This window comes from Festucalex cinctus, chromosome 8 (assembly GCF_051991245.1).
Source record: "Festucalex cinctus isolate MCC-2025b chromosome 8, RoL_Fcin_1.0, whole genome shotgun sequence".
Classification (NCBI taxonomy): domain Eukaryota; kingdom Metazoa; phylum Chordata; class Actinopteri; order Syngnathiformes; family Syngnathidae; genus Festucalex; species Festucalex cinctus.
The window spans coordinates 19,622,410-19,643,775 of NC_135418.1; the positions used below are offsets into that span (position 1 = coordinate 19,622,410).

At 42.5% G+C, this 21,366-nt stretch overlaps 2 protein-coding genes across 5 annotated transcripts in view; both read right to left on the reverse strand.

The window, feature by feature from the left end:
• The window catches only part of celsr2 (cadherin, EGF LAG seven-pass G-type receptor 2), a 57,916-nt gene extending 50,700 nt beyond the window's left edge, over window positions 1-7,216 (reverse strand). For all 3 annotated transcript variants that reach the window (XM_077529835.1, XM_077529834.1, XM_077529833.1), the window contains exon 1: window positions 3,408-7,216. In XM_077529835.1, the coding sequence (XP_077385961.1) occupies window positions 3,408-6,942 (3,535 nt within the window). In that variant the 5' untranslated portion in view covers window positions 6,943-7,216. The remainder of the gene's footprint in view (window positions 1-3,407) is intronic.
• Window positions 7,217-8,766: 1,550 nt separating this feature from the next.
• capzb (capping actin protein of muscle Z-line subunit beta) lies at window positions 8,767-19,805 on the reverse strand. 2 transcript variants are annotated; one of them, XM_077529913.1, is made up of 9 exons: window positions 19,482-19,798; window positions 15,742-15,831; window positions 13,510-13,631; window positions 12,234-12,347; window positions 12,018-12,159; window positions 11,750-11,866; window positions 11,607-11,672; window positions 11,447-11,523; window positions 8,767-9,764 (listed from the first exon to the last, which is right to left on the reverse strand). In XM_077529913.1, the coding sequence occupies exons 1-9, from the start codon at window positions 19,482-19,484 to the stop codon at window positions 9,677-9,679; spliced, it is 819 nt and encodes a 272-aa protein (XP_077386039.1). In that variant the 5' UTR covers window positions 19,485-19,798; the 3' UTR covers window positions 8,767-9,676. The 2 variants fall into 2 exon arrangements, with proteins under 2 accessions (XP_077386039.1, XP_077386040.1); XM_077529914.1 differs by lacking the exon at window positions 8,767-9,764 and adding an exon at window positions 9,921-10,249 and having other exon boundaries at window positions 19,482-19,805.
• Window positions 19,806-21,366: the final 1,561 nt, after the last annotated feature.

A 21,366-nucleotide genomic window follows, 5' to 3' on the forward strand; every position in this document is an offset into this window, starting at 1 on the left:
ATGAATATAATAATATTATAGCAAATAAATAAATAAAACACATATATAACAAATAAAATGAATAAAATAATAAAATAAATCCACTGACTCATCTGACCGCAAACTGTTTTACAGTAAATGGAGCCAAGCCGCTGTAAATCCTACCTCTTAACCGGCTCACTTAATTATACGGTGATTACTAATTTATGTCGGCTCACGGCACAAAAGCAAATTGTGTTTATGACTTAGACAATGATCCAATCACTGATTTCATTTTATCTTGTTTGTTTTACTGTGGTTGTTCATGGCCATTAATCCAATGTAATCTGTATCTTTTTGGAAATGAATTATTACAATTTGACGCCTATCGAGTCTGCTTAGTTCCCTCTAATGGCTAATTTATTCATGAATATAGGTCAGTTGCGGTTCTTGGGTGGGGGGTTGGGATCATTTGAAACATTATTAATGTTTTATCGCCTTTAAAGTGATGTAATTGATATTGATGATGTGCAATTTGAGGAAAAACCAACCTGGATTTGACTTTAAACAGGGCACATCCTCCTCACTTGGGGCATTTTATTTAGCTGAGACTGCAAAGGAAGCAGCTCATTTAAATATCAGTCCTACCGCACGTTGAAGGTGAAAGTGATGAAATTACAAACCTTTTAGATAGCAAGCACGAAAACGTTCAAAGCAGATCTAGCAGGAAAATGGTTGACGGGAAGCTGCTGTCGACTCCAAGTTGACTTTGAAGGCTTATTAGCCAAGTGCAGCTTCATTCAAACCATTTCACTGCTGGAGAGCGGCGCACAGAAGCTCTGTTAATCACAGTCCAACTACAAACAAAAGAGCCCATCACAAATCGTCGATCATAAGGGGCCTCTTAAACTGCAGCATGAAGATGAAGATAATGGGGAAGACTTGGGAGGTCCCTGGAGAGGGAAGCTTTGGAAAATTAGGGTCAGCACTCAGCAGCATGTAAAAGAAGAGAATTCTTCTTGCTTCTTTATTTGCTGCATCTTTAATCAAGCTCCCAGTTCATACATCTACAACTTCAACCCCCCCTCTGCCCTTAGCACGGGTGACACATATACATACATACTCCAGCAGGTGCGGGACCCGTGGGGAGATACGGACTCTAATTGGTTAGACCCAGCTGTCGCCCCCTGACCACAGCCTGCTTTGACTTTTAGAACCAGCTTGTCGATCGACCACTCACTATATTATTCTCCAGAGGAGCAAAACACCTTCAATCCATTAAACTCATAAGACACAGTAACCACAATGTTCAGTATGTATGGGAATTACAGAGACTGGAAGGTGACAATTTACACTTAAAAGTAACCCAAATTGGGTGAAACAGCTAACCCAGTACTGGGTCCAAAGTGGCTGAGCCAATGCTGAGTAAATTGTACAAATAGCATTGGGTTGAGGATTTGACCCAGCATTGGGTCGAGATTTAAGAGGTAGACTAGACTTACCAAGAAATAGGTTACCAGGTTACCGGTGTAGATATGGTTAAAAACAATACTAACTTTATTACAAAAAAAACAAAAAAACAGCATGTTTCCCTTGTCAAGGGTTACCACAAGTCATGCGCATGATATGTTTGGCACAGTTTTTACACCAGACGCCCTTCCTTATGCAACCTAACCATTTCCCAAGGCTGGACCGTCTGCCTTGGCCGGGATTTGACCCATGATCCTTAAATTTACTTCAACTTCAGTACACAAATGGTCACCAGCTTCAGGACTCCAGCCCGCCCAAATCTAACCTAAGTAACCTGCCGGGTAAAAAATAAAAAATAAAACAAAAAATCCACACCCAGTTTATGGCTTAGGAAAACAACTCATGATATGAGATTCAAATGATTCGGCCATCCTAATACGGCCACCTTCTGTATGAACACCGTAACTAATACTGATACTGTACCGACAGAATTGTCAATCACCAAAACCCATTTAACCAGGTCAAACAAATCCCCAAAACACCCATCGGTTTTAATCCACATCCATGTTCAATTTAACCTTCTTGTCCAATCCCTTAATTGAGTCCCCCGTTGTGTTGCGTTTTCTCTTTGCTTCTGCCAAGGTCAAAGAGGAGGCAGATTTACAGCAGTGCACACTGCGGCACAAAAGGGGGAACACTGCACTCTTATTCTCTGTGAATGTACTTCACTTTCCGACACAATTTCAGAGTGAGGAAAACTGTAATTAGTGTTTGCGTGCAAAACTGTAGGAGGACCAAAAATGCCAAAATAATAAATAAATAAATAAATAAATAAATAAATAAATAATAGTGAAAATAAAAACGGACATAAAAAACATAATTCAAAAATTAAAGATAAAAATAAATATAAATGATTAAAAAATGAAATAAAAACAACAACAAAAAACAATTTATAAATTAATAAATAAATAAATGTAAATATAAATTAAAAAAAAATAAAAAACTAGATTGAAAAATAAAATATATATAAAAATTAATGTTGAAATAAATACAAAATAAATTTATAAATAGAATTAAATGACAATTAATAAATAAAATGCTCTGCTCTCATATTTATTTATTTCATGCTGCAGACACTATCAGCTATGGATGACCAAAAAAAATGGAAAGAAATAGAAAATATATTTTTTTTAAATTTAATTTTTTAATTATATTTTTACATTCATTCTTATTTTCACTTTTATTTATTTATTGTATTTTGGCATTTTTGATCCTCCATAATACTGAAGCTTCGATCAAGAGAAGTAAAGAAATATACCACTTTGCCAGGTACTTGGTTACATTAGCCAAAACCAAGAAGTGAATCCTCTCTGTTTAGCTGCTGTCGTTAAACACACCATTGGCTGTCATCAACACTACGTACAGTTGATTTGAAAAGTCGCTGTTAAAAACACCAGTTGAACAATAAAACAGTTAAAGGACATAAACTCTCAGCTGCCACTCCAAACAAGCTCTAGAAGCAGACCATAATTCAATTAGTCTTTCTTTTGTATTTGGGAGCGGGGCTATAATGGACAATTATGGCTCAGGATCAGTCTGCCCGCTGGAGTGTGTATCCCGCAGGAGACAGACAAGCTCAGTCTGGCAGCTATTTAAATCTCCACAATAGACGGCTACAAATCAAGCTGGTATAAATAAGTGAGTTCCTTAATGAGGGTTCAAGTAATTACAGAATCTGCCCCCACATCAAACAATTCAAATCCAATGACTGAATTTGAATGCTTGGATGTCTTGTTTTTCAACGTGTCCTGTCGAGAATGTTAATCCTCCCTCATGAATATTTCGATTGCATTGAAAATCACTCTGTAAGCACAAAAAGTCATACTTAAGCCGCTGCTCACTTCCATTATCAGGTGAAGTGAAAATGGAAATGGAGTACGAGCACATCTGAGTGAGTCTGTACTGTGTCATTATCTTACCTGACACTGAGATTCTCATGGAGGCCTCCAGGGGACGGTTGTTATCCAGCGCCTGGCTCAGCTGGATCTCGCCTGTTGTTTGGTTGAGTAGCACGAGGTTCAGCTCATTGCCCACCTCAAATTTGTAGCGGAGATGGTCCGAAACATCCGGGTCGTGGGCGGGGATGCGGCCGATCACTCCGGCCGGGAAGCTACTGGATTTGTCCGTCACGTAGTTGTTGAAGATGATCTGGAAGTTTTTGAGCACGGGCACGTTGTCGTTCTTGTCGACGAGTTTGATGTGGATCGTGGCGCGGCTGACCAGAGGGGCGGACGTGGCCTGGACCACTATGATGTACTCAGATCTCATCTCGTAGTCCAGGTCTATTAGCGATGTCAGTTCTCCTGAGAAGATATCAAGCTGGAACATCTCTGGGATGTTCCCTTCCACGATTTGGTACATAATCTGCGCGTTACTGCCTTCATCGGGATCCGTTGCCGATATAAGCGCAACCACAAGGCCAATGGGGGTGTTTTCGTCTACCATAATGTCAAACTCATCTTTCTCAAACCCCGGAGGGTTGTCATTCACGTCGAGAATCGTCACTTGGATGTTTATTGGCGTTTTCAAAGATGGAATCCCTTTGTCCACAGCAAAAGCCTGCAAGCTGTAGACCGGCACATTTTCTCGATCTAATCGACGCAACGTGCGGACGATACCCGATGTGGATTCGATTATGAAGTCTCCATCACCATCCTCGCCACCCTGGAAGGTGTAGAAGACGCGGCCGTTGAGGCCAGAGTCTCGATCCGTAGCGGACACCTGGACCACGCTGGTGAACACCGGCACGTCCTCCATCACGGACCCTAAGTAGTTGTCTCTGAGGAATCGCGGCGAGTTGTCGTTCACATCGTTCACCAGAATCTCCAGGTAGGTGGTGTCCGACTTCTGCGGGATGCCGTTGTCGCGGGCCGTGATGGCCAGCGTGTAGGAAACCTGGTCCTCGTAGTCCAGCTCCATCTGCGTGGTGACGGCGCCAGTATCGGGATCGATGTCAAACTGAGGGATGCTGTCGTCCATGAAATAGGTGATGCGAGCGTTCTCTCCCGTGTCTTCATCCGTGGCGCTTATAAGGACGACCGTGGTGCCCGTCGGTCTGTCCTCGTTGATGCTGACCGTGTAATGGGAGCTCTGGAAAACGGGTCTGTGTGTGTTGGCGTCGGTGACGTTGACAAACACTTTAGCCGTGTCGAAGAGCGTACCGTCGCTCGCGGTTACAGTCAGGACGTACTGGCGCTCTAGTTTGTAGTCCAACGGCAGCGCTAATGTGATAAGCCCACCTCCACTCTGACTTGTGATGGAGAACCGGTTGCGAGTGTTTCCGTTGGATATCTGGTACGTCACTACGCTGTTGATGTCCTGGTCCACGGCGGACACCGTCACCACGCTGGTCCCTACGGCTGCGTCCTCATTCAGTCGCATGTAGTACGCCTTCTGGGTGAATTCCGGGTTGTTGTCGTTAACATCGAGAATGGTCATGCTAATGCTAGCGGAGGAGGACATGGCAGGGTAGCCGTGATCTCTGGCCTCCACACCAAAGTTGTAGAAGTCGACGCTCTCCCTGTCCAGTTCGGCCGCCACTACAATCCACCCTGTGCTGTTATTGATGCTGAAAGGGAAGTCCGGCATGGTTTCAGTGAGACGATAGTCCAGCCGGGAGTTGTCGCCGGAGTCGGCATCCACAGCTTGGATGTGGATGATGGAGTAGCCTAGCGGCACGTTCTCCAGCACGGTGGCCTGGAATGGGGTGCTGACAAAAATGGGGGCATTGTCGTTTACATCCAGTACCTGCACCGTGACCAGGCCGCTGATGTTGGAGAGAGGGGGGCGGCCGCCATCTTGAGCTCGGATTCTTAAGATGTATTCTTTGCTTGCCTCGTAATCTAAATGACTCACCAGGTCCATTTGACCTGTCTGGGCGTCGATATAAAACTGCCCCCTGGAGTTGCCGCTCATGATGCTGAAGTGGACCATGGCGTTGCTCCCCCTGTCCTGGTCTGTGGCGCTCACCTGCAAGATCTCAGTGTTAGGGGCCAAGTCCTCAGGCACCTGGACCACATAGCGTTTCTCACTAAACTGGGGAGCGTTGTCATTGTCATCCTCGACCACGATGTAAACAGTAGCTGTGGCGCTGCGGGGCCCAGGGTCACGACCTTGGTCATTTGCCTGGACTAACAACATATATGCATCTACCGTCTCCCTGTCTACAAGGCCTTTGGTGCGAATAACACCAGACCTGGAGTCAATCTCAAACACATCATTTGTCCCATTATTATTAAGGATTTGATAGAGGATGTTACCGTTAACTGGCGCGTCGCCATCAGTGGCCCTCACCGTCAAAACCTCATAGCCGATCTCTAGATTCTCTCTAATATTTTCCTTATAGTCCTGCTGCTCAAAAACGGGATCGTGGTCATTAGCGTCGCTGACTGTGATGGTGAGCGTGGCCATGGCCGTGCGCCGAGGTGTTCCATGGTCCACCGCCGTCACGCGGAACACGTGGGTTTCTTTCGTCTCACGGTCCAACAACTCCACTGTGGACACGACGCCGGTGGCCGGATCCACAGCAAAAAGGTTATTAGAGCGGCTGTCAAAGAGAGCCTCGATGAAATACTCCAACCGGCCCGCTTCACCCTCATCTAAGTCGACTGCTTTTAAAACAACAACAGAAGCCCCAGCTGGCTTGTTCTCCGCCACGGACACCTGGTACATTGGGGGTTGAAACTGAGGACTGCTGTTGATGCTTCTCCTCCTCCTGCCCACAATCCCAGAGTTGGAGCGAGCTGCCTTTTCTAGCAACTTCCTGATGTGGCCCTGAAGAAAGGGCCCCTGTCCCACACGCCAGTGGATGAAAATGGGGTCCACGCGTGTGGATCCGTCTCCTACCAAGACATCACATAACAGGTCCAGCTCCAGGAGCGTGTTCTGGCTCCAGCACAGAGTCTCAGACACAAACAAATCCCCTTCGGAGAAGTAGAAGTGGCCCCGGCTGGTGACCCGGCAGCGGGTGGGCTCACCAGGTAGCAGCCCCCTCACTGGAAATAAAGCAAAACCGGCTTGGTGGCACTGTGTCGGCTTAACAAACAAACTGAGCACTTCCATGTCCCACTCTGCTTTCCTTGTGGGCTTTTTTGAACAGTTTCTCCCGTGGACGTGGACATCATACCGGCTGGTGATGAGGTGCCGGTAGCCGGAACCCATGGAGTCCGCGCAGTCCGACACAATGTACAGCGTAAACGGGTTGGAATGCAGCGAGGCGCACTTTAGCCATTCGGAAAGAAACACGGTCCCCGTCTCAGGGTCGGTGTCCAGGAAGCGCTCGGTGACTCTGGGAGCGAGCACCTGATCCAGGGCGCACCGCGCGCGCTGCTCCACGCCGGCCAGCACCGTCCCCGGTCGGGCATCCTCGCTGAGGTGAACCGCGTAACTGGACACCAGCGGAACCAGCTCCCACCAGCAGCAAAGAAGCAGAAAATCCAATTGAACGAAGCGCATCGCTCCTCGATGTGCGTCCAAGTGTTCGGAGAGAGGAGTTCAAAACGAGGAGCTCCTTAAACTTTCCACCAGTGACTTTTCTTTTGTTGCGGAGGAGCCATGCTCTCTCACGGCGAGTGCACTTCCCACTCCGGGTGCCTTTTTTTTAGTTGTAAAATGGATTTTCAAGGTAAAGGTAAACCTTTGAAGGATGTAGTCTTTCACATAGACATACACACAAACACACTGACACACACCGACGAGCTCGCTAGCACATCCTTACCGCCTGCGCAACTCCGCTTGAATGGCGAAAATGGCTCCTGCGACTCACTCGGGTTCCTCATTAACATAAACCCGCGTGCGTGCGGGTGTGCGTGTATGTAAATGTCGGACAGTTCTGTGAAGGGGTCCACAAACCCTGCCACCGGAGATAAATGAAGACTTCCTCCCGGGGCTTCATTTATTCAACGGGGACATTGGAAAGTCAACAGTGGCTCTCGCCAGTAAAGGTCATTTATTTCACTCATTCTCTTATCGAAAATGGGCATACTTTTTCTGGCTCCATTGTGCCCTCTTCAAAAGCAGATGGAACCCCAAGTGGTGATCTCCCATAATGTGTAATAGAATTAATGAGTGACAAAAACTTGTGTAATCCTTCCAAAAACACCCCTAACAGTGGTTTACTCATTAATAGATGACATTCCTCAATGTTTGACTCCCTTGTAACAAACTACACGGTCAGGTTGCTCCTCCACTCCACGGCTCACTTGTTACAATCTGTGTATGGAATCATAGAAGTTAATTGAGCTCATCAAACAGGTTATGCATATTGTCACCTGTTTGGCCCAAACTGGGTAGTGTCAACTTTAGTTGCTTGACTAAGCTAATGTCACATATGTTTAGGTCAAGTTTTGTTTGGCTTTTGAGTTATTTCCCTTCCTCCAGAGCATTGTGCTTAAATTTCTATACTTCGACAATTCCACTTACTGGAGTTGGATGCACACCCGTCTGAACAATTAAGACGAAAAAAAAAAAAAAAAAGATGTAAAATGCTCAAATCGTTGCTTTTAAAAATACAACGACGCTCCAAGATATTCATTTAACAATTCAACAAATATGATTCATTACTACCACCTACTGGTCAAACTGAGATGCTGCTCTTAATCTTCATGCTACACATTTGCATTTTCATGACAAAATAAATAAGAACATGAATAAATTAAATAACACCGGTTTCTGAACGGAACACTAGTCTCTTTATAACAGAAGGTTAGGTTTGAATCTCACCACTATGACTTTGCCCTTTCGTCCTTGTATTTTCAGATCAGTTAAGCACTATCACCGCTGAGGCTCAATCTTGAGTTTATTCCACTCAGAACCTCTGACATAATTTCAATGTCACCTTACTCAAGAGTAAGTTATTTCTCTCGAAGCAGAAGAGCCTCAATTGAATAGGTGATGAGCAAACAGCACCAAATCTGCAGGATTTCAATTAACTAATGGAAAAAAATATATATAAATGAACAGAACCAGTTACATATGATGAGCAGTGAAATGTATATACTGTAAACAAATAACATGACAAAAATGTGAAAGGCTATACAACTTTATACTATATGGGATGGACATTTGACTGCAATCTTTTGGGAACTACATCCACTTATATTTTTATTGGGACAATCTGTTGTATGAAGCAGATTGATGTTTTACATCAAAAAGTAGTTGAGACTGAATTAACGGCACATCTGCTAGCTGCAACAATTCCACACAATCGACTAATTTTGTAACATTCAATCAATAATGCCCATCCCTAATCGTCTCTCCTAAAAAGAACCAGAAGAAGAGTAGCTTTTTTGACTTTTTATTGTTGCTGGAGGCTCTAATACAATATGAATCATAAGCTTTACAAAATTAAAACAAAAACAAAATACAAATTTTCCCCTCCAAAATGGAAACAGTCAAAGGTTTCCACCGACACAAAAACTGTGACCCCCAACAAAGACATAGAAGGTGAGCAGAGAGAAGAGTTAAGATACTGTAAAGAGGGGAGGGGGCTTAAACTGACATGTTATACACATGTGGCAAGGTGAGCGCAGGGTAGGATGTGGGGGTCATTATTATGGCGGGAAGTATTTCCATTGACTGCAGCTCCTCGCTCGCACACGGGCTCACATGCATGCCGACAGATGACGAGTAAAAATCTTCCGACACAAGGCAAAAGCCTCGGTGTGAAGGGGAAGACTAAAACGAGTTATCAATTTAGACAAATAAATCTAGGGTAGTGGGGGGTGATGTACGTGACGACGACGATGCCACCTAGAGCACAGCCTGTGCATGTTTGTCTCCTCAACTGAGAGGAAATAAAGATCGTTCAGTTCCAAATGACTGAGGACAGTGTGAAGGAAGGGGGCGGGGGGATTAGTACTACGCTGACACTCACACTGAAAGATTTTCGTTAACCGTCATAACGCTATGGTTAGTTTCATAACAAGGAAGGGAGTGTGAGTGAATGGCTTCAGAACGTGGAGAGATACGTGAAAACAAAACCTAACAGGAAAAAAAGGGGGTGATCAACATTTTTCTCTCTCTCTTTTTTTTTTTTTTAATTTGCTTTAAGTCCCCCCCCCATAAAGAAACAAGAGTGCAGCACTGAGGATGAGGCGGTGAGGGAGAGACGGGGAAAAAAAAAGAGAAAAAAAACAGAAAAAAAAACGAGAAGAGATGGCGGAGAGGAACGGACACAACAGTAGCATCTCTAGCTTTGGTTTTTCAGTTTGAGCGCCTTGAACAGTTCGCTTTGGAGAGCCTCCTGCTTTGACTTGTCAGCCAGAGATGTAACACTCCTGTGAGGGCGACACACACGCATGACATGATGGTCAGACAGTGTGGACACAGAAATAAGAAAATCTAAAAGAATGTTAGTTAAGTGTCTCAGTCCTATTTCTGCTCCTGTGCAAGGAAGAAGCATTCACATTTACACACTGCAAACATTCGGGGCAATCATCAATTAGTCAAGTGCATTTTAGATGAATACGACACGATCAGTTTGCTTCCTCGCAGACGCCAACCGTGACGAAACAGTTAATAAAGAAGAAACTCAATGCAATTATTTTCATATGGGCACACACTTAAAAAAAATGCAGGACTATTGGACTCAATTCAACAGGAACACCAAAACTGAGCGTCGTTTTCCACACACGTGCACACTCCCCATGCCAGGCTGTACCTCCGACCCTAGTCAATGAAGATCTGACGCTGGGTGAGGACCTGCGACAGCTCCCTCTGGAGCTGCCGGTACTTTTGGTTATCGGGCAAAGACTCAATAGATCTACAGCACAGACAAGAGGTGGAAGGGAGAGGAGGCTTTTACAGGGTGGATGGAAGATGTCGAGAAGATATAAGCACTGCTTAAAAATAAAAAGAAAGAAAGGTTGAGGAGATTGGGGAAGATGTGATGGTGTGCATACAAAATACAAAAAGACACATTAATGCAGAGATGCTAATACAATTTCCTGGGAGGCCCCAAAGGCATCAGTACAACTTCCGACATTACGGATGTCGAATATAGATTCCTCTGATGTAAAATAACAATGCACTGAATTATCTACACATGACTTAATCGTGACATTTTGCGACATTTTGTGTTTTTAGACTGAATACAAGCACAAGTACTTATATTTAAAGGTACTGAATGCAGAAAATTGTATTTTGAATCGCTACTACCACCTGTGGCCGAAAAATGAAACTGCAGTTTCCTTTTTTCCCCACATAGAGTACACAACAATGTGCATGTCAGCAGACAGAGGGCAGGAAATTCAAACCTGAAAACTGTCTGAAACTTATTGGCCAGAAGATTGCAAGAGTTTCCATTATGAACAGCTATGATGTTAATCTACTAATTAAAAAATGTTTCAGTCATAAATGGTCAACTAAAAAGTCTATTGTAAAGAATCAGCTATTTTGGGGCAAATTGTTACAAAGTGCAGCTTTTAAGTAGTGCACTAATGCATTACACCCGTCAATTGCTGTGAAAATATGCTTTAATTTGATCAAATCCTGTTTAAAAACACAAAATGCAACCCTTTCTTGAACATGGCATATGTTTTACTGAGACAACACTTTTTAGTGCACTTGTCATTATGGCAGTTCTTCTCAAATAGTGGGACGGGGCTGTAATTCGGTACAATGCCAAGGGAGGCGACAAAGTACTTAGTGATGGTCATACTTTTTTCCCCACAATCAAAAGCACGTGAAAATTCTGTTTTATCTGAACCGAGCTGAAGAAACAGCTCATCAATGGCACTTTGTTGTTTTGCTATCAGATGGATATTTTAGTAATGTTGAGAGTTGCACTGATTTTGACTCCTGGGCATTCTCAGAAATCATGAGGCATCTCTGTATAATTAGCTTTAAGCAGATACTAGGTAAGAAACAAAGATAGAACCCCCCCAAAAAAGCTGCACTTGCTGTTGTTGGCATTTTTTTTTAAAGGAAACTTTGGCACACACATCCACATACTCCTTACCTAAGTCCGTTGACAATATCCTTGGTCTTCCCAAAGTAGATATCATTCAGTGTGGAGCGAATCTTGTTCTCCATTTCCTGCAACAAGACATGTCAATAAGGACAACATTGCTTAGCGGTCAAAAAGAATCACGAATCAGCCTGCTCGACGCTATACTGACTTCAACAAGGCGACCGATGTTGGCGATGTGGGGTGAGGACTCTCCAACCGTATCGTCTCTTTCCGTCTGTGGAAAGGAAACAAAGCGAGTTGATGTAACATCCAGGCACGTCAAGGCAATCACACTCGGGTTTGTCAGCGTACTTGTCTTGTGAGGCTGCCGCCCAGATTCATGGTACCAGAGTCGCTCTTAGTCGTCTGGAGCCACAACATGACGGTGGAGGTGAGTTTGTAGTGAGCGTTGCGTCCACTGGACTTCTCCTGAACATGTCAACAAAGACAATAGCTCATCACGTGCTGTATGGGGCATCTTCAATGTCACTGTTTTTTTTTGTTTTTTTCCTAGAAGGGTTTTCTATGTTCTGCAATTTTGCAAATTTACAGATCAGAACAAGAGAGACTTGAAACTCACCTGCACCTCAACCACATGAATGGAGTCCCAACACCCTTTGATCTTTTTGGATCCATCTCCAGCCTTTTTGATGAGAATCACGCCAGCGAAGCCATGGTCCAAATCCCAGAGGTACACTGATGAGACACCACCCTCGAAGTACCTACAGACACATTTTGGAGTTGCAAGAGTGTGAATGTGTGTGCGTTTTTGAGTGTTTATTTCATTTCCACTCACAGATCTCTGTACTGGTCAAAGGCGTTATTGGCTTCCACCTCCAGTTTCCTCAAGCGACCTGAAGGCATGGCACCGTCTTCAATGGGAGGGTCATACTTATTACTCCACGGGGATCTAAAGTACCAGGAAGAAAAACATATAGTGTTGAAAGTACATCAAACTTTGGGGGGGTCACAGGAAATATATATATAATATATAAGTTAAGGAAATGTGTTTATTTAATTCAACATGTTTTTTTGTTTCTCCCTGGAAAATGCTGATAAAAGGTGGTAGTTACAATGTCTGTCCAAATATGTATTTTGTCTGCATAAAAAAATAATAATACAGTATTCATATGCTCTTACCTGATGATAATTTATTATGAGTATGCAGGAGAAGCCATACAGACAAACCTGTAATTTTGCATTTGTGGAACGAACTAAGCAGCAAAAACAACCATTTTCTCCCCCATGTTTTGGGTTGGTGGGCATTTTGCCATTTGTTGTTGACTGAAAATGACATCACAGTTATTCAGTGCTCAGGTAACCAATCACGGCTCAGCTTCTGAAAGTCACAAGATCTCAGAAAACGGGTGCGCCGTGATTGGTTATTACCTGAGCAACTGTGATGTCATTTTCAGTCGACAGCAAGTGGTAAAATGGCCGCTCCACGAGATTGATACGGGTGGATTTTGCTGCTTAACTCATAAACACAATATTAATCAGAATGCCATGTTTAGACTAGCGGAGCTGCATAGAGCATATTATCGTAAGGAATATTTTTGGGTTGACTTCCCCTTTAAAACAGAAAATCCCTTAGACCATGCTCATCATATCTCTGTCAATCGTATGATACAACTTTGTAATTTGCTCATCTTATGTACTTGTAGCAGATTCAAGTTGGATGTCTTGGGCTACATTCACACTGCAGGTCTTAATGCTCAATTCCGAATTTTTTGAGAAATCCGATTTTTTTTTTTTTTTTTTGAGTAAGCGTTCACATTACCTATTAATTGCAACCTCAGTCTGTCTGCTGTGTGAATGTTATGTGTCCACAAAGTGACAGATCTCGGACCACATATGAAGATGACCCAGGTCGGATATTGGGGGGAAGAAAGAAAAAAAAAATCAAATAAAATAAAAAAAAAAATCGGAATTGAGCCGTTCAGACTGACATAAAAAAAAATTTCAGATACAGGTCACATTTGGGCAAAAAAAATCCGATCTGAGTCACATTTGCCTGCAGTGTAAATGTAGCCTTCTTCCACCCATGCCCATGCTGCAGTTATGCTCCCTACCTGTAGGAGTCACCATCCCGATTGTAATCACAGAGCAGATAGTCTTTTCCCACCAACTTGTCACGGGCAATCTTCAGGGGCTGGTCCACAGAGGAGAGAAGGTCCTCACACAGACTGGGCACCTGGACACAAACACAGGGAGAAAAGCTTGACGATATTTTTTTTCCCAGAATCAATACTACAATGTGGCTCTCAAAGAGAGAGCAAGGGCCAAAGCGACGGTTAAAAAGCAAATGAAAACTCCCAGGATTCTAGAGACAATATTACACACAACAGAAACTGAAAACCTCAATTTAAAAGGGAAGAAAATGGTTGAATGTCTCTTCCTGACATTCCAGTTTGCCTTAATAAGTAGAGGAGGAATAAAATATCAGTAGGAAACATTATATCCTGGGGATAAGAGGGTACAAATTACTTCTCACAGACTGACATGGACCCTCGATGTCCACTGCATCATTGCACAAACACAAAAGAGGCCTTGTTTTCTTTAAAAAGTCTCCCACATTCCCATTACCAAACACACATATGCACGCACACACCTGGCAGCAGGCTGGGCACACCAAAAAAAAATAAAAATGAAAGGGAGTGTGGGTGCACAGGAAATAAAAGTGATTTCAGGTGACTTAAAAGTACCTGATTACTAGGGATGGAGCCAAGATGGCGGAGCTCAAAGTTCCGGCAAAAGAAGTGATTGGCAGCAACGATAATAATCACTAACTACCATACACAGTGGAACGGGTGAGAGGAGAGCACTGATGCTCAGGGGGAGAGAGGTCAAAGGTGAGGGGCAAATAAGGTGAGCAGGTGGGGTGGAGGCTGGAATGTAATCCACAGAAAACAAAATCTCACACTGGGAGTGTGACTTATTTGTTTCCAAAATCATTTATTACACTCAGCATGGATTACTCTGGTAAAACACACCTATGTTCACATTAGAAGTATAACCAATTTCAGATTTTTTTTTTTTTTAAATCAGATTCAACTACTCAACAACTATTTAAGAAGTAAATATTAGGGCCTGACTGATTAACTAGCTTTATGAAACAGTAAACACTGTTCAGTTGATATAGGCAAGATGTAAAGGACATGCATGGTTGACAGAACGTTGTTGAATAAAAATAATGTCAAACTCTATTCAGGATCTTTTCGGGCAGAAAAATTAAGGATCTGAATTCACCTTCTTTTAGGTTCTCAAAAACACTGAAATATTCTTTCTAACAACTTACAGTTATTTATAGTATGTTGTTGGGAATCACAGCGGCTGTCACACAACCACAATCTTTTTGGATTGACTCCCAATTCGGCCACTAGTTCCTTCTTTTGACCTGTCATCAATACATCAGGGCAAGTGCTTAAATGCAGTAGAACAAACCCCAGGAAGGAAGAAAATGTTATTACTGTTATCCATGTACATGTATGTATGAATTTTAGAAATATACTTGCATTCTCAAAAAGAACATTTTCTTCTCAGAAAGGCTGATTCAAGTTTGGTTATTTAAAAACAAAACAACAACAACAACAAAAAAAGATCAGTTTTATCAGTGAATAAGCAGGTGTCAAATGAGTTATTTGCTTGCGTACTTGAACAGAACATTTTCTTCTCTGAGAAGCTAACACATATCTGGATATAAAAAGTTAACGCTCCTGTTATGTTTGTTTGTCAGGAAATTGAATTGAGTTATTGGGTCAGATTGAGCCATTATCCAAAGTGCCTGACACAAATAACAGTTAAATAAATACTTTTTTTTTTTTCATTAAAAAAATGTAATGATCAGTTTGACCCACAACCTAAAAAGCAGTGCAAAGAGCTTTTAATGTTTCAGTACTAACAATTAGAGCTAAATGTAACATTTTTTTTCTTTTAATACCCTGATGAAACATTGCTTTTCCAGGAACATTAATAGTGATCCTGTGTCAATTTCACTCGTTATCCAAACAGTGTCAGAAACAACAAAACAAATCCCCCAAAACATCTTCGTAAAAAGGACATTTTTTACAACGGGTCAATTTGACCTGCAACATACCTGGAAGGTTAAATTCTGTTTGAAATGCCTAATTTGTGCTTAAAATAGTAAAACAAATACATTTTGGAATGATTTCTATTATACTTGTTTTGTCATGTGTTTAATGGGAGTTTTAGAAATTACCTTTAAAGTATTCTACAACTTTGACACGAGATCACCACAGAGAGAGAAGAGAGAAATCTGACAAGACAAGCAGACACTCACTCACCAGGTCAATGAGGTCACTGAGGTTCTTCTCAATCTGTTGAGGCGGCAGACGCCTCATCAAGTCCAGGGCACAGTCCAACTGCTGTTCACTCTGAAAAACACACAATTGGGTCAGTAGGCTGTGTCCAGAGCGAAACAGCCAATTTTCTGTCTTAACCAGCACTGCTTGTGTGACTTCATTCTCAGCAAAGAATGACGAGACCAGCTACAGTCCATCCGAGTGTGGAAGCCTGATTCCTGTGAAGGAACTGTTCACGCACGCCCTTGCAGGCCAAGTGCTGTTTGTCCACTGGGTGCACTCAGAACATTTCCAGCTCAGCATGGACAGCACTCACATCTTGTCACGTGAGTATTTTCCCAGTAAAAAATGAATTAGCAGCATACTGTCTTCATAAGCAGTCCTTCAGTGTGGTCTCGGCTTCACTGTTATTCAAAAAAGTTGTGATGAAAAGTGGGCGGTTTTTTGTTTAGCCTAACAATTTTTGGTGAAGATGCAAAGCAAAACAGTTGAAATGCGGCTTCTCCAGTTGAATGAATATAGTGTAGAGTTCACTCCTTTTTTGGTCGTATTTGTCTTGTTTTTTTTTTGTTTTTTTTTGTTTTTTGTAATGTTTATTTTCTTGTGTGCTTGCTTACTTGAACATGAATAAAGTGGTCAAGATTTCCTATAAACTACTATTGGCGAGGCAGCATGCAGCTTGGCTTTCCTGTTTATCTTATCTAGTGGGGATTTCAGTGTAAACGTTACAATGTAGACATTTTGACGGCGGCCTTAAGTTTGTATCACAGACAAAATGAATGAATAATGACGAAAAATGTTCACAGCGATCCAACATTCCCATCGGACCGCTTCGGCTTTCTTGACACAGATGACCATTCACACTCCCTTTTACACCTACAGTCCGAGTGGGAATCAAGCTGACACTTCCTGTGTGTGGGTTTGAATACTGTGACTGTCGATGTCATGTGTTAACCAGTCTATATAGTGCTTTGTATTGTATACTAGCATTATGCGAGTAGACATTATTACATAAGTTGTGTGGTGATTCTAAATTAGGGCTGTTGACACTATTAAATATTATCACTTCATTTTGCATTCATCTGACATCAGAATGAAAAGGATCTATTAAGACTGGAAGTGAGCACAGAGGAGTACACAGCAAAGTTTGTCCCGGGGGGGTTCGCTCCGTTAAATATGCAGCGCAAAACAGGGCAGACCAGCCACAACACGAAACCTTGGGGAATGTGGAGGAAGACATACTGTAGGAGGCTATGCAAAAGTAAAAGTACAATACGCAAAACAGTGGAGGAATCTCCTGATTAGCACGATCCACTCGGGGATGTTCGACCTCTGAATTGCTCATTTCTAGATCTCGTATTTTGTGTCACAACAAAACAAACAAAAATCACAAAACAAACAGCACATTCATTATGTCTGCTTAACTGAGCTTCTGTAACATGAGTGAAGTCTCACATGATATGCTTAGGTAATGTGAGACATCCTACATAGAGTCCAATTCATCTTTTGGAATTGAAAAAGCCACAGAAAGTCTAAAAACAGGCCCAGAGTAAATCCTGATGCTTGCTGAACCAAGATTTGCTGTCGTCTTGCATTCTTAGTGTACAATGTCATGACATACTGTATGATGTTTTATGATTGCAAACTGTCAACAATCAATAAGTTTGCACAACAGTTAGATATTGCATTTTTGATTGGCCATTCACCTATGATTTCAAATTTCAAAGCGCAGCAAAACCACGGGCAGATCGTCAGCCACTGATTAAAACTACTCGCAGAAAGGCGCCACTAGGCCACGTTGCTCGGTGTGTGACGGACCTAAAAAAGCATATCGCTGCCCCCGGGACGAAATCTTGTCCCTTCAAAATTGTCACTTTTCAGGAGACCCTAAAAACAGCATGTTTGTTGTTCCATTTAACACTACATATACATCATCACAGAGTGCAAGCCCTTATCAACAATCAACACTTCGGATTGGTCATGTCATGGGTAATATTTTGTAAAAATAAATACATAAATAAATATAATAACAACAACAACCATAACAACAACAACAATGAATAAATATGGAACACCCAGGTGTGGACTAACCAATAGTATAGGTTTTGGAAAAAATATTAAAGTTACCAAATTGTGACTTATGAGGTTTCGGGCCGACACCTGCGATATGACATCATCTACATGATAGCACTACTTTCATGCAGACCACCAGGTAGCATTATTCTGTTCAATACAACACAAGAACTGCAACTGGAGCTAAGAACATGAGAAAGAGATCCTACGATCCCATTAAAACTTGTATTTAAAACAACTGGTTACCGGTAACTAATAATTTCCTGCATAGTGGACTAAGAAAATGACCAATGGCCAAAGGGCACCACATAAGTTAAACTTAATAAGTTAAAAGTAAATATAGAGGAATTCTATTACAACATATGGATGTGGTTAATCACTCAATTCATTTACTTTCTTCTATACAAAAGTGCACTCATGCAGCTGGCCACTAGTCAAAGATGCCACACAGGGAAGGGCCTACTTCCTGTAAACATTTTCACCAAAGTTAACCCTTAACAAAGCACTTGTTTCTAGGTAATGTCAAATTCACTGCAATGTTTCATCTTAAAATCACTCTCAGCCGATGCGTCAGGCTGCCCCATCAGACACCTGCGCCTCCTTTGACGTCGTGTTTAGCAGTGCTCCCGTCTCAGAGTAAACACTGACTTGGAGCAACAACTCTGGGGTCAGAGGGGGGGAGCTGAGCCAGCAGGATGGATGAAGTGAGGCCGGGGAGAGCGGGTGACTAGGGAGAAGGGACAGCTGCTCGTACCATTTCGGGCAGAAGACAATTTAAGACCACATGGAGGTGTAAACTTTGAGGAATGATGGTGCAGTATATTATTTATTAAAATCCCTTAAGTGGAAATCAACTCACACTCTCCTGTATATTTGTGTGAAAGGGGCGTAAGGGGTGGAGCGGATGCCTTGCTCAAAGGCACTTCGACATTAGTCAGGACGCAGATTCGATTCTCTCCAGAAACTAGCTGACATTGTTTGTTCTACTACCCAAGTATTTACAGATGAGCTCCTGCCGCCCAAATGAAATGCAATGGCTATTAATGCCATGTGTTTGAAACATGAACATATTCGAGGCAATAAAAAAAAAAAACGTGTTGTTTTATAAAACTGAGAACAAACTAACCAAGTAAACAAGAGAAACTGATAAATTCAGACTGACAGCGAATAGTGGGAGCAGTCAGTCTTAATATAGCAACGGCCACCACGTTAGACTATTTTAACCTGCGCGTACGTGGGGGGCTGAGTTTTCAGCGTGTGTTATATCGGGACTCCTCTCAAACCCACTTCACTAACTTGTGTCAAATCCAAAACATCCTGTGCTAACTTTACGCCTACGGGGCACGGAGCTAAGCTAACAGATAGCTTGCTAACTAGATGTGGGGAGCCTCTGTTCGCTTGGCCATAAATTAAATGTCCTTGTTCACGTTACGTGTAGGTTAATAGTAGCGGTAAGTAACGCGTATGTAACTTATTGGCAACTCTTGGACCAACTCCAGCTGTTCCAGCCTCTCGGGTTACTAGCAGCTAGCATCTCCCGCTAACGTTAGCTTAGCCTCACGTAGCACACGTAGCAGTTAGTTAGCCTATCGCCCCAGCAAAAGTATCCCCCCTCTTGCTCGCTCCAGCTCCAACCGCGCAACCCTTACCATGTCTGCGGCGGTCTCAGCTGGGTGGGGAGGGGGCACGATTTCACCGGTGACTGTACGCCGTATAGCCTTCGTATGGTTTGTCAAACCGCTCCTCTCGCTTTCTTGTTGTTTTTTTTTCTCTGTCCCCCCACGGAAGATGTTTTGTTCGCCTCTCCCTCAGTGAACCCAGCCCTGTCAGCGAAATTCACTTCCTCAACCGGTCTTACAGGAAGGAGAGGCTGCAGTCAGAAAACGGGCCTCGGTTGCATGTCCGGGTCACTCTGGGCCTTCTCCGCTCCAGCCAATAGCGACGAAGCAAGAAAGGCATTGCCAAGTATGGCAAGAGAGGAGTGGTGAGCTTGGGCGCATTTGTGCTGTGTGAATAGACTCATATTTTTTCTTGCAAATATGAGGCTTTTTCACTCGACTTTCAGAGTCGGGACGTCAAAGAAGGAAACACTTTTTAAATACTGCATTACTGATTTTTTTTTTTTTTTTTTTTTTTTTTTTTTTTTTTTTTTTTTTTTTTACGCGCACACGCGCCGTCGCGCACACAAACATATATCAACCTTTACTGTACATAATTTAACATTATACTGTAGTCACGTGGCTTATCCTGCTCATGTACAGAGTGATTTTGAAAATGTGTTCATTTTTAATAAATACATATCTATAAATTTTAGTACTGTAACTATACAGATACCAGAAGGAGTACTCAACGCTTGAGTAGATACCAAGTATCAATACCACTTTCACTTTACGTAGCTTTCATAAATAAATAAAAAAATCCCCCCCAAAACAATTACAGATAATTTTAAAGAAAGGATCATATATCTCAATGTAGAGTTTTCCCCTTAAAATTTCATGAAATTAATGGCATTTTTCTATTCTTCTAATTTCCAGTTCCTGATTGTAAAACAACCACAAGATGGCGGCCAATACCGATATCAGCCATCGTCTTGAGTATCGATAACTTTGAAAAAAGGCTGGTTGTTGTTCTGGGTGTTGTGTATAATATTATATCCATTATATTAATATGGTCGTAGGTATGTTAAAGCCTATATCCCTACTAACTTTGGGCAAAGATGGGCAGGAAGCCAGCCAATCACGGGGCACATACATAGACAAACTACTCAGCCCAAGTTTTGATTCACCAGAGAATAAGTGGACCTCGAGCTGTTGAGCTGTTGTGAAAGCGCTGTATAAATAAAGGTGAGCTGAGTTGGGTTGAGTTGATTTTAATGTTCCCCCTCTGGCTAACTCACAGATCACAGCATCACAGCCGGGATCACGTCAGAGTCAATATTTTCCATGTATACATGTCAGTGAGTATGGTTAAAAGTGATCTCTGTTTACGTTTGACTGTCAAACTCATAACATTACACCAGGGTCACCCCTCCATCTGTCTCCTGTCGCTTATTGGGGGGTTGGTTCATGGAGGCAGTTATATAAGCAGGGAAACCTAGACTTAATTCCCTCTCCCCAGCCACTTCACCCAGCTCTCCCATTCCCAATTGATCCAGAGACACTCCCAGGCCAGCCAGGAGACAGTCTCTCCAGCGTGTCCTGGGTCATCCCCGGAGCCTCCTCCTGTTGGGATGTCCCCAGAACATATCACCGGGGTCGTTTCTGTGTATTCTACAAGCTTAACTGTTTGCAATTCCAGTGGCCTATGATTTATTTTTTGCTGATATTAATTCATGATGTTGTTATACACATTAATTTTCATCCACTGGTCTTTTCTGTTCTGTTGTTGATTTGCATGTACACATATGTGCACCAGTTGTCAAAAATGAATTAAACTGCCACTTCTGTCAGTTGTATTTAATTAATTAATTTTCGAAAGTATGCAAATATATAAGTATTAAACTCAGTACAGAGTACATTAATAGTTATACATCTG

Excerpts from the sequence above, each read along its gene's own strand:
- capzb (XM_077529914.1), bottom strand. Across the intron at positions 12,348-13,509 it reads CGGGATGGTGACTCCTACAG|ATCCCCGTGGAGTAATAAGT; the intron begins GTAGGGAGCATA and ends CTGGTACTTTAG. Across the intron at positions 11,673-11,749 it reads GCGGCAGCCTCACAAGACAA|ACGGAAAGAGACGATACGGT; the intron begins GTACGCTGACAA and ends TCCTTTCCACAG.